General features: G+C 44.9%; 1 protein-coding gene across 4 annotated transcripts in view; it reads right to left on the bottom strand.

Annotated features, from left to right (window-relative positions):
• TBC1D15 (TBC1 domain family member 15) overlaps window positions 1-13,268 on the bottom strand; it is a 608,606-nt gene that overhangs the window by 125,165 nt on the left and 470,173 nt on the right. For all 4 annotated transcript variants that reach the window (XM_086918096.1, XM_086918103.1, XM_086918101.1 and 1 more), the window contains one exon: window positions 8,346-8,445. In XM_086918096.1, coding sequence (XP_086774222.1) covers window positions 8,346-8,445 — 100 coding nt within the window. The remainder of the gene's footprint in view (window positions 1-8,345; window positions 8,446-13,268) is intronic.

The following is a 13,268-nucleotide window of genomic DNA, read 5'->3' as shown; positions in this document are numbered from 1 at the left end:
AGGTTGGATTGTGGGCCACTACGATTCTGAATTTTGTGAACCTACTTTTTATTACATAAGTCAGTTTGCAAAACGACATGCCTCCTGCCTCTTGAATACCACCCTGAATCGCGAATCTGGGCTAACACTCATTATTCAGCACTCTGTTGCTCTTCATTTCGATTTACAACATGAATATACTCTTACAGACACATACATATGTGCTTCAAACAACCTTTTAAGGAAAGTCAGTAGAATCTTTCATTGATCTGGCACAGTCATAAATTGTCTTGTAAGTGAAAATGTTAGTCTTCCCTTGACGTTAAAACTCAAGGCCCAGATTTTAGTGTACGGGGCGGGGTTGTGCATATATGTTTACCATACTCGTTTACAAAATATTTTAATAATGATAAACACTGTCCAGTTCTGTTATATGTGCAATATTTTGGCAAATATGTTGTGAAACTAAAAGTTTTTATTATTGTTTATTCTGAACTTCATTTATGCATTTTTACATAAAAAAGCTATCTATTTCAATATCAGGTTCATTTTACAATACAGTATAGCAATAATCCACCAGGCACATCATTCGAGAAAATACTGATACAACATAATTACACAAATAGGCTGTGATGCTCAAGGTTACAACTTTTGTGATAGTCCATGCCGATTACACTTAACAATGGCATCTGATAGGAACCATAATATAAGTCTCACCAACTCTGCTGGTCTATATATAGGGTGGTATTTTTCAGCCCAATGTCCTAATAGATATCAACTCCATAGATTGAATCAGGGATTGAGACACATATTGATTTTCTAAGAAGATGCGCCGGTGGTCCCATATAGTTATGTGTCTAGATATTTGTGGTAGGAAGGAAATATTTAGTTCATTAGTATTGATACAGAATATTAGATATTTTAGCCAGTCTTGGTTATTTAGCGAGGGTCCTCACACCAACTAAATTGCCATAAATCTTTTAGCGAATAAAAGGACTATTGTGGTGAATTTGCATAGCCACACTGGAATCTCAAGCACAGCCCAGGGATGCCAGTAGTAAGGTCGGTGGCAAATTACTCATTGGAGACTGTTCCAGTGCCCCCTTATAACACTAGTAGTCCACCCAAGGTGGAATAAGTATGCATCAAGGCAATGACACGACCACACCATTTGTACACCGATAAAATACTTCCAACCAAACTCTTATGCATGATCCAGTCTATGCAGAAACTTGTAACGTTTCACCCTATGTCTGCCATGAATGGAAACCTCACCAGTTTGGGTGCAACAAGTAGCTCAATAACTATCAGTAAATGGGGGGGGGGGTCTAAAACTGCATGTAATTTGTTCTTGATATTAGAGCATTGGTCTTACTCTCAGTCTGCTAATTTGTACCCGCAGGATACTAGAAGCCTCAGGTCAGATTTAGTAATCAACTGCAACAGTGCCATCAGAGCACTAAGCGGGCCTGGGAACATGCAACACCTAATATTCACTATGGTATGCACCAAGAAGTATAAGAAAGTGTCTAGTGGGGACCTAATTGCAGGGTCAGCAAAAGCATCCAAACAAAGCGGAAGATCTGAGTTCCCTATCAAGGGTGTCATGCTCTTCAAGTCCAATGAGAGGAAATCAAGCATTTGTTGTGCATGTTAACTGGTCAATGTCACAAGGAGACAGATGTGAGGCACACAGAGAAGCCCAGGAAGCAAATGGAGAGTGTTATATCTGTTTCTACTAAGACATGCAGGAGGCTAGGAGCAGAATTGTACAAATAGTTTGCAATGTATGCTTTTGCAAAACAGTAATATAATTTAAAATCAGGTTCATCCAGGTACCCTTTCTGAAAGGGTCAGTGGCTCTAGCTAGCTAAGACAATGTTTACCCGGCCAATTTAATTTGGAGACACCTTAGAGTGGAGAAGAAGTGGTGCGATTGGGATGTTTTTTGGGCAAAATTATTGTCTTTATTAAGGCTATGCGTCCTTCAAGAGACAGGGGAACCTAAATCCATCAGTCCACCTAGTTTGCCAGCATCTCACATGCTGTCCCATAATTTTACTTGTTGACCATATCGATATCGCTGTGAACATGGCTACAGATATCCTATTACGGTATTGGTGCCTTGCAAGGGAAACTCTAGGACACATAGTTTTGTCAGTGGAAATATGAATGATTTATCCCAGTTAATGTTCAGGCCTGACCGCCCACCAAACCTAATAAATTCTCAAAAAGGCAACACTTTTGTAAATGCTTTTTAATCAATAGAAGACTAACAACTATGAATAATGACAAAAGAATACAGTGATTCTCAAAACTCATCCGCTGGCTCAAGTGATGCAGGTGTAACACACTAGTCATGGGTTTTACAGCACTAGCAAATAGAATTAGGGAGTGAGAGGATGTCCTTTCGTTGTTTCCCTCTATATTTTTGATTGATGGGAAGGCTGAATCAGTTATATGAGCTCAAGATACTGGTTGCATATACAACAGCTTGACCCACCCAAGAATTCCTGGCCACTCTGAACTGTACAGCTTTCATAGCAACTGAAAAGACCACCACCCCTTCCACTCCAGGATGTGGATGATGAAGCATTATAAATAGCGTGCAAAAGGTATGTGATGCTGATCTGCCTGGGATAAACTCGGAATAGAGTGGAAGGAGGCGATTAACCAGAATTTCTTTCAACAGTGGTTGGTAAGATTCGGACTGAGATGGAAAATTGTCAGGTTTGGACAATGTTATCAGAAGTGCATCAAATATGCAGGGAAGGGGGCTTACCCTTGTGCATCACGTCTTCAAGATGAAGATGATAGGGTGCTAAGAGTTTATAGAACTCAACTGTGAGTATGTCACCCCACAGACCATACTCCTCTGCATGTTAAGGATCACTGCATGAATCTCAGCAATTGTACCATTAAGCTCTCTCTCTCTGTATTATTCGGCCATGCCAGCCCCACACCCTCTCTATAAGGTTGAGGATGGGTCTTGCAGGAGACACGGAACTGGAAGAGTATAGAGTAGAACAGCATGTGGAGAATTTGGGTGGAATACTATCTGTACCCTATACACTCTGGCCTATGCATGTACACATTTCTACAATGGCACCGGAGGCCCAAGGGCTGGAACCAAGCTCAACCAGAACCAGCATGAAGGCGTTCCCTCACTGTAACTTCTTGCCACAACTTATTTTTCAGGTACTGTATCTCCCATTCTGCCTCTTATGAAAATGTATGTTAAGTGGAAAAACATTCTGATTGTGTCACTGTACCTACTGTAGTGGCGAGAAGGAGCATGCCATAGTGTTTTTTTCAATACATGTTCCCTTAATGAATACTTTAAATTCCTCAAAAACAACCTGGGGGCTAGGGACACAGTCTTGGCTAGCTTATCTTATTTTCTCACAGAATACAGCATCCAATAGTGCCATAGAGGGAAACAGCCATGTATGACAGCAGGTGCTCGAATTAGGAATGGAAAGCAATAGTTTTACTGGTAAGTGATCAGAGAGGGTTCTAGCTAAGTGTGTAGCATCTTCTGTCCAGGAATCAACATCTCTACTAGTTAACTAGAAATCAAATTGTGACGACATACGTTGTGCTGCTAAGTAAAATGTGAAACATTGTACTTGGATGCCTTATATGCCAAATGTACATAAGAGGTACAAAAGGGGGTGGTGATGGACGGAGCATCTGAATCAATCAAACACTCACACCCAGTCAAAAGATCTGGGTTTAATCCATCACCGTTCTTTAGCCCACTCTGCCACCCCAGTTCAGACATGGCTATATGCAAATCAGTCTGACCCTGTGCCTCATGGGAACAGTCCAGCCCGAACTGCCAAGCCATGTCTTCCCTGGACCGGAAACAAGCTTCCGAGGACCAGTTTCTGGCATTCCAGCCGTCTTCAGCCCGGCTTGCTTGAATCCAGTGGCAAAGTGAGCAAGGGACTCACGTCTGAGCATACCCTGCCACACTTATGGCGGCCAAAAGCGGTACAAAAGGGGGTGGTGATGGACGGAGCATCTGAATCAATCAAACACTCACACCCAGTCAAAAGATCTGGGTTTAATCCATCACCGTTCTTTAGCCCACTCTGTCACCCCAAATGTACATAAGATGCATCAGGGTTTTTGCAGTTGCAGGCCACAAAATGGTACTGCAGCTATCCGAATCAAGTACGAGATAAAACTCTCCACCCCATATTACTGTAGAAGGAGCTAAATAGGTGTAGTTTACTACCACTTCTTGGAATCAAGAAGGGCAGTTTATATTTGGGCCTCAATGTAATATTAAGTAATGAGTCTCAGAATCTGAGCATACAGCGTATGGCCAAATGGGTTTGTCAGGCTTGATTAAGATTGCCAAATCCCTTCGTGTAAGCGGAGTATTGATGGAGCAAGGATGCACATGTAAAGTGACTTGCTTGCATTCAACCCTCTCGAAAATAATATTAATGTACTAACTAACATGTTTTCTTATATTCATATTGCATTACACAACATCTCCAATATCCAGGGGAAGCTTGTCAATGTGCTTTTACTAACTATAATCCGCTTGCATTAAAATAGCTGCTGCTAAGAGGGATTTTCTACTGCGCATGCCTCTGTCTCACTCACGTGACAAGACGTGTTATTTCGCTTGTTGGGAAACTTTTGCTGTTCTGTGTCTTAACATGCAAGAAGCTTGCATCGCTGCTTTGCTGAACTGTTCGTTTTGCCTAACCTTTAATGCAATAGTTAAAAAAAAATAATGGGAATAGAGTAGAGAGAAGTGGTGTACAGTGCATTCATTTTATTCTGTGTCTCTAAAACTGTGTCTCTTCTATTCTTGCAAGGATCGAATTTGGGCCTAAATGTACCTCTGAACTCCATCTTTGGAGAGACTGCGCCTGTGCGAAAGAAACTCCAAGCCATTCAAGCTGTGGCATTGAATCAGAGCCAAATCTGACATGGATTAAGAAACTATGTGAAAAGTTAACTCTTCACCCTGCCAGAGGAAGCTGAATTGAATAAGTTGTTTTAAGTTGTAAAAAGTACATGGGAAGATAAAGTTATGTGAGGGAACATTTAAATACATGATTGACAAGTTACCTCATATTAATATGGTGTGAGGACTTCTCCTCATCTTTTGTCCAATAAAATTGTGGGATTCACACATTTGCAACATTGGGGGGTGGTACACTGGCCGGGAAAATAGTATAACTAGGGTAGGCTTAGCTAGTTAGTTTGTCCGACTTGTCCGAATAGCTGACCTGTCACTGACCCAACGCACTCAATAGGTGATCGAGAGCAGAGGTGTTGGTGGAGCATTCTGTCAGAAGATTCGAAAACCCAATCGGGGTTCTGGAGAGGAGTTTGATGACCCAATCGGGGTTCGGCTGTTAGCTGCAGAGAGGGGTGTGACGCTGGCGTTGCACTTTAGCTGTGGGTGCTGGTCTTAGCCTGTGGTCGTTCTGTCCAGATCCAATTAGGTCCGTAACTGGCCTCCACCTGTTCTTTCCTGCTGGCACCTGCATTTTAGGATTCTTATCCTTTGACTCAGCCCGTGGCCAGGGTTGGTCATCACACCATTCTAAGTAACTATAGAGTGTGGGTTTGTCATTGTACTGTTTTCCCTTGCTCTACCCACCCTCTGTCTAAATGCTTAATGATATTTCTTTCCAAATTATTGAATATGTTTGTTTTAATCTTCATCATTCTAAATAGAACACGAAATTATTGATTTCATGGCTTCAAACATTTAAAGATTTGCTTAGATAAAAGAACTTCAACGTTTCTTGAGTTTGTGGTTATTTATGAAATGCTAAATGTTATTATACTACCTATTTTCTTGCTAAATCCCTTGATCTTCTAGGACTATAGGTATCAGTGGCTTGTGACTTGGATTGGCAAGACAAATGATATAGATCCCGAATGGTAAAATCAAATTGATTGAGTGTAGGTTTACCTGTATAAAGTGTATATAGTTTATGGGCCCAGGTGAGTATGGTAAACTGAGCAGGAGAGCCTGCGCTCTATCATGATGCAAAGAAGTGCAAGGTGTAGGAAAGTAATAACTGCTTTCATGGTAACCCCCACTTTTTGCCTGTCGTCAGTGTGTTTTGACTGTAGTTTGCTCGGATCCTGCTAAACAGGATGCCAACATCTTTGCTCTCTCTCCCAAAATGGCTTTGGTATGAACTTTTCTAACTCCACAATTAGCTACTGGTGTACCCTTATAAGTCCCTAGTATATGGTAGTAAGGTACCCAGGGCATAGGTACACCGGGGGTCTCCCACGGGCTGAAGTATGTATTGTGTCACCCATGGAAGTCCACTTAAACTCAGACTTCAGGCCTGCCATTGGAGCTTGTGTGGGGGTGGTGCTTGCACCTCTCACGAAAGATATGTTTTCTTATCTGAGGTCACTACACTTAAAATCTACAAGTCACCCCTATGGAAGGAGCTTCAGTCCCGAGGACAGGGTGCTTGGTTATAAGTGTTAGGGTGCCCCAGCATGAGCAGGACACCCCTACAAACCCCATGGTGGATTCTCCAGGCTTTGTAAGTGCGGTCAGCAATTTAAAGATATATAGTGGACATCAGTTATTCCTAGATGTCTAACTATATAAATATAATGGCTACACCAAACCTGGGCATATTTGGTATCAAACATGTTGGAATCATAACCCAACACCCTTTCTGGAGTTGTAGGTATGATCCCATGTACTGGGGGCCCCTTTGGGGAGCCCCTGTACTACCAGTTACAGGCTTTCATGGTGTGCCAGCAAGCTAGTGCTGCTGCCGCCCCAAGACACAGTCCTGCCATCCTGCTGCTGAGCTCAAACAGGTAAAGGTAGAACAACAGGTTTCCTGTCACAGGGAGGAGTGACCACCTTCCAGACAGGACTTGGTGCACTGGGCTGGGGTGAGGGTGCTAGCAGCGCAACCAGACTGCATTGAAGGACACATTTGGCACCTTCTGTGCATACTCCAGTTTGAGTCAGTTCAGGAACCCTTTGTTCTTGCTCTTGTGAGAAACTGGACAAAGGAAAGGGCAGTATCCGTCCCTCTGCCCAGCCCCTCTTTTCGGAGGGATCCCTGAGTCGTCAAGGGTGGAGACTGAGCTTCCGTGCCTCCAGGTCACCTCTGAGTGGCATAGATTCTGTCCCCTCTGCTTGCCAGTTCTCCTCTTCAAGAATCCACCTTTGGATTTCACCGGACCTCTTCAAAGACTTCTCCAGAGGCGTTTCTTCCTAAGCCTTCCATTGTCATCTACGGGAGGTTCTGACGTCACTTCACCCCTATGCACCCGACTACCCTGGTCCAGGTAACCTGCTTCCTGCGGGTGGGGTGGCTCTCCAACCTTCCACCCTTTAAAGGGTTTCTTCGGGGTTCTCGAGAAAGGGTCCTCTTTCTTTAAAACTACAACTGTTACTTCTCAATTGACTTCCACTGGGCATGCAGCTGTGTTTCCACTCTGCACACAGCCTATGTGGAATTTCTGGGTACTTACCTTGGGTTGTGTCTGGTTCGCCTAGCTCCTGAGTCCTTTGGTCCAAGTCCCATTCTTCTTTGCAGTTCGCATTCCACTTCTTTAGTAAAGTGTTTGGTCGATCTCTGGAGACCAGTGGATATTTGTGCTACTTACATGATTTCTTTGAAGCATTTTCATGTGTAGTGTTGACATTACTAGCTAGGAGATGTACAAATGTGATAGTGATTGTGTAATAAATACTTATTTTTTAATAAAAACCATGTTCTTTTTCATCTAATGTACACTACTGATTAAACGTGGCAAACAAGCTGCTTCAAGATAAGCCTAAAGGCTGCTCTCCACTTTGAGAGCCTAAGGTTATCAAAGGCCACTAAAATCACCAATAGGGTTACCTGGATTAGTGCAAGATGCATCACTCCTTCAAGTGTGCACCATATAATAAGTCTGCCTCCTACACAAAGGCTCCAAGTTATACTGATTGAAAGTCGGTGAAGGGGTGCTCTCCACCTGCAGTCTCAAGAGTTTATATGTCATTATAGACCCTACTGTCATTGAAGGCAGCGTGGTGAGGTCAGGGAAGACAGTGAGTCCCCATGTTATCATTGGTGGTCCAGATGCTTCCTGCAGTTACATCCACAAGGGATCAATGAGCTGACCCATATGTATTTGGTGGTTAGAAAGGAAGAAAGGGCACAATATTTTACGTTTTTGGCAAATTAGAGATCTGGCCTCAAAAGTCTCACATCAGTGTTGCAGTCTTGGGTCCCAGCAGTTTGGCGCCTTGGGAAATTAAACTAGCTTAGTATGTCATAAAAAAACGAAATTCAGTCATATTTGAATTACTAGACTACTGAACTCAAAACAATCTCTAAAGATGGAGCACATACCAAGATAGCTGCAAAATGCGCTGTCCAATAATCGAAGCAAAGTGCTCAGTTGGATTAGCTGCATCTTCAAACCCTGCATTTGTTCCTCAAAATTCTGATGCTGTAAGGAAAAGTGGACCCAAATTAGACAATTTCCAGATTGCATTACACATTACTAGTGTAAAATGGTAAACTGCAAACCATAAATTACACAACCATGACACAAATTAGCAGAATGGTGGACAGTTTTAAATAAGGAATGCTGGCACACACATTAACCTGTGCTCCTTCTCAATTAATGTCAATTACACAAGATGGTCTGTTACAAAACGTCTTCAGTGCCGCTAGCCACACAATGTTGCAAAAGTAGGGCATTATGAGAACCACAGTGACATGATCGAAAGTCACCACGAACCTACCCTTACATTTTGGGATTTGGTTAAGAAGGAGGAATCAATGTCTCGGTCCCTTTTGAGCACCACCATGATCAAGTAAAAACAACAAATTCTTGAGGACTGCATCTCTACCTTTATGACAATGTTCTCCTCTAGAGGAATTATATCAGGAAACCAGGGATAGGTTGTAATACCAGTACAAGTCCTCTAGATACCAACAATATTTTTTGATAAACATAGGATGGTTTCCATGAAACACTGTAGGTACCGTCCACCCACCTTCATTTCCAGCTGCAATTAGCTTAAAGATACCTCAGGTCCTGTGTCTACCTGATTTCTAGATCCTACAAGACGGAGGCCTGCTTAACCGCTAACAGTAATTTTATTGTGATGGCAGCATGGGGCATAAATACGGAACACAATACGAGGCGATCGGAGGTGTGGCGCCGCCACACCAGCTGTCGGAGCAGTGCCCTGAGGCGGGCGGGAGCCGGAGGGACGACAGGAGCTTGTCCCGTCCGCGCCGAGGGCTGGAGGCGTCCGGAGGTGAGGCGCAGCCGCTCAGGGAGTTGCCGGAGTGGAGCCCTGAGGCGGGAGGGATCAGTGGGGACAACGGTCATCAGGAGCTTGCCCTTTCCGCGCCGGGAGCTGGAGGTGACGGCGCCGCCCAGGGGGGATGCATGAGTGAGCGCTGAGGCGGACGGGAAAACACAGGGGAATTGCAGGAAAGGGGAACAGGCATTCGGGAAGAACGCAATAACGCCCATCGAGACGGTAGGGGCTGCAGCCCTGCTGCTCTGCCGTGCACGAACATTATCCTGCAACCTGCCAGAAGTCGATGCACACTGCAGATGTATACACTCTGGCTAGACCTGCGATAAATAACTTTGCTATCAACAAACTTGCTGAGCAGAACCCACAAAAAATGTATTTATTTACTCCACTCGCTTGTACACATTTTTGAAAAACTTCCTTTGTTCAAAATGGCTGGGGTCATAAAACTGTAGTAATAAATCCCATCCTGTACCTCCTTTGCTCACGAGGCTCCGCAACTTAACTCCCCCACACAAGACATCCACAACATAGATAAGACTCCCTCCAGCAAGCTAGGAACTGGGATTGCTCAAATAGAAACTGAAACTGCACTTCTCTGTTTTCAAAGCAACCGCAACAAACAGAGGACTACCGTCTCTATCTTCCCTATTTGGCGGCCATTTTAGACTGGTCTCTCGCTCTCTCTGGCGGCCATCATGGTCTAGGCATTCTCACTATCTGACCATTCCCTCAGACCTGGCCTTTTTAGATAGCACACTTTACATAGCACTGTATTTAAACCCTCATGTGATTAAGAGTCTGCCTTTTATTGCAGTATTATACCTCTACTTGTATTTTGTACATTTTTTGTAACCTGCACACATCTCACTTTTCTCACTGGTAATTTACAGATCGCTACCTCAAATATTTCTGGCTGCTCGCTAGTGTCATTTTTGCTTCATGCAGCTTTTTGGTTGCACCAGTATTTTATTTCAGTATATCATCAGTATCATTCTTTTACTTGTTTATTGTACATTTTTGTAAGCTGCACCTATTTCACTTTTATTCCTGGAATGCACCGATTGACACCTCATATATTTATGTATATTTATGTACATTGTGTAAGCTGTATCGTTTGCTACCTCATATATTTTTGTATATCTTTGTACACTGTGTAAGCTGCACCCATTTCATTGTTTATCTTTGGATTGCACAGATTGCTACCTCTATATTTTGGTTATTTTTGCTACTCACTAATGTCGCTTGTTTTCCATGTAACTTACTGTTTGCATTGTTTTTTGCACATGTGTATCACTATCGCTCATCTTCCCATACCCACCTATACCGTCATCCCAACATGGAGCCCATCGGCAAGCACACATATAAAATCAACTACCCATCCACACTCACCAAAAAAGACGCTAAACGCTTTAAACACAACTTCCTGTGGTCCCACCCTGAAACCCCCTTTGGATCCCTGAACATCGATATCATCTTCCACACCACTCGCAGAGCTCAATGGAGAAAAACGTTCCTCACCTTACTCACTGTCTACACCACCAGGAAGTCCGCTCATGGCCTAACTCTCTCCATCACACCATCCCAACTCTTCCTAGGCAGAACCACCATTACTATCTACAATAACGGGATTGTCCTAATTCAATCCACAGACAGGAACCTGGAACTACTAGACAACCTGTTCCCCACTTTCAAAGAGCACCTCTCTAATCCTCCGACTTCCACTCACATCTCATCCAGTAATATCACCCCGGACTTCACAGCCACCACCCACAACCCTTCTAACCTAGCTCAGCACCAGAACGACACGCACCTCTCCTCTTCCCCCATCACACTAGTCACTCACTCACCTGCGGTAACCACCCCACACTCCTCAATCACAGACACAAATCCCTCCCCCTCATACACCAGCCGCCCCCCCACCTCCAACCCTGGGACCCGCACTCATACCACTCCCAGTCCCTCCACCCCTGGGATCCACAATCATACTACTCCCACTCCTCTCCCCCCTGACGTCACAGCCCCCACCCACAACCCCTCCAACCTAGTTCAGCACCAGAACGACACGCATAACGACAAATCTCACCCTTTATCGCCTCCCACTCTCAGTCCTCACTACCACCCTCTAACTAATCACGTAGAGCACACCACATCTATTAACTTAACTCCCCCTCCCCACAACAGGACCAGCATCAATCCCATTTCCCCTCCCACTCTCAGCCCCCACTACCCTACCTGCTCCCCCACCACCACTAACTTACACTCAACCCCCACCCGGCTCTCTCCGCCTGCCACCAACGCCCTCACCGACACCTCCAACCTCCTCCCTACGTCATCCACACCCATCCCTCCAAAACCCTCCCTCCTCTCTAACACCAACCAGTACACCGACACCACGGAGCCCTGCTCGAACACCAACCCACCCCCCCACCCGCACGCTCATTTTCAGGTCAGTCACGCACCCTTGATGCCCATCCCCAACACCAAGGCTTATCCCACGCTGGACAAGATTATGTCCACCCTCCTCCAGCTCAAAGAAGACATTTGCACCATCAAGGAAGACATGCACACCATCAAAGAACGACTCTGGACACTCCCCAGACACCCCTCACTCACCATCACCCCCCCTCCCAACTTGCCCCCACCCTTCCGGATGACTCACCCACTCTACACCCCCCACACTTGACCGCGATCCATATCCACAATCGCAACAACCGCCCCCGCCGATCAAGCAACCCTCTTTCAGACCGCAACACACTCACCCTCCTCCGCTCCTACAACACAGCTCCCCTAAACAACACAACCACCACACACCTATCCATTCCCACGATACATTCAAATCCCCGTAGACCCCCCACACTAAACAACAGAATCTCCGACCCTGATAACCTTAGGAAAGTCCCCCTCTCACTAGTACCCTCTACTACCCTTGACACACCCAGTCTCAAATGCACTCTCCTCAACTGCAGATCGGCCTCTAGACACTCCTCCGCCATCGCTGATCTCATCTTAACATTGGACCTTGACCTAATCATTTTAACTGAAACCTGGCTAACTGAATCTTCAACCCCTATAATGGACATTCTGGTTCCCCCCAACTACCACATCATCAGACTTGACAGGTCTGGCAAGATAGGTGGTGGAATCGCATGCATATACAGGAACAACCTTTCTGTTCTGAAAGTCACCGCACCTTCCCTACCCTCCCCAACCTCCTGTGAATACATCTGCCTCGATATTATCAGTGAGGGCAAACCAATATGCTCTCTTCACGGCATCTACCACCCACCCAGGGACAACCTCACCTTCGCCCAACAAATCATGGATATGATCTCAACCAATTCCGGACGACAGCTCACCCAAATATACCTTGGTGACTTCAACCTCAACTGGAACGATCACAATGATGCGGTATGAAATAGTCCTAAAAATTCCCTCAACGCCCTTGACCTCAAACAATTATGCAACAACCCGACCCACGAGAAAGGCTCTATCCTCGACCTTATCATCTCAAAAGAGGACGCTATCCAACTTGAGTCTATCCAACCCTGTGACTGATCAGATCATCATATTGTCACTTTCTTCATCAATGAAAAGGTCAAATTTAACACGGTGCATTCCTCCAAGCCTAAAGTATGGAAATGAGACCTGAAAAAACTCAACCCAAACTCCTTACCCCCTAGCAGCTGCGACCTCCTACGCCCTCCTACCGGCGCCACGGATGTCCAATCCTTGACGGACCACTATCTCAACGCCATGACTTCAATAATTAATGAGATTGCACCCTTGCAGCTAAAAAGAGCCTCTGCTAAAATCTCCAATCCATGGTACGACGGGAGTCTCAATGAGGATAGACGAGCCATGCGAATGGCAGAGCGCACCTGGAGATCAGCTCCCTCTGCACTGCACCTAAAAACCCTGAAGGAAAAGAGAAACGCCTACTTCAGGAAAATAAAGCGCTCAAAATCAGACTTCTTCAGCCTCCAGCTCGATCAAG

The sequence above is a fragment of the Lissotriton vulgaris genome, chromosome 1_1 (genome assembly GCF_964263255.1).
Source record: "Lissotriton vulgaris chromosome 1_1, aLisVul1.2, whole genome shotgun sequence".
Taxonomy (NCBI): Eukaryota; Metazoa; Chordata; class Amphibia; order Caudata; family Salamandridae; genus Lissotriton; species Lissotriton vulgaris.
The sequence above is the reverse complement of the archived record's forward strand: the minus strand, read 5'-3'. Positions and strand labels throughout refer to the sequence as shown.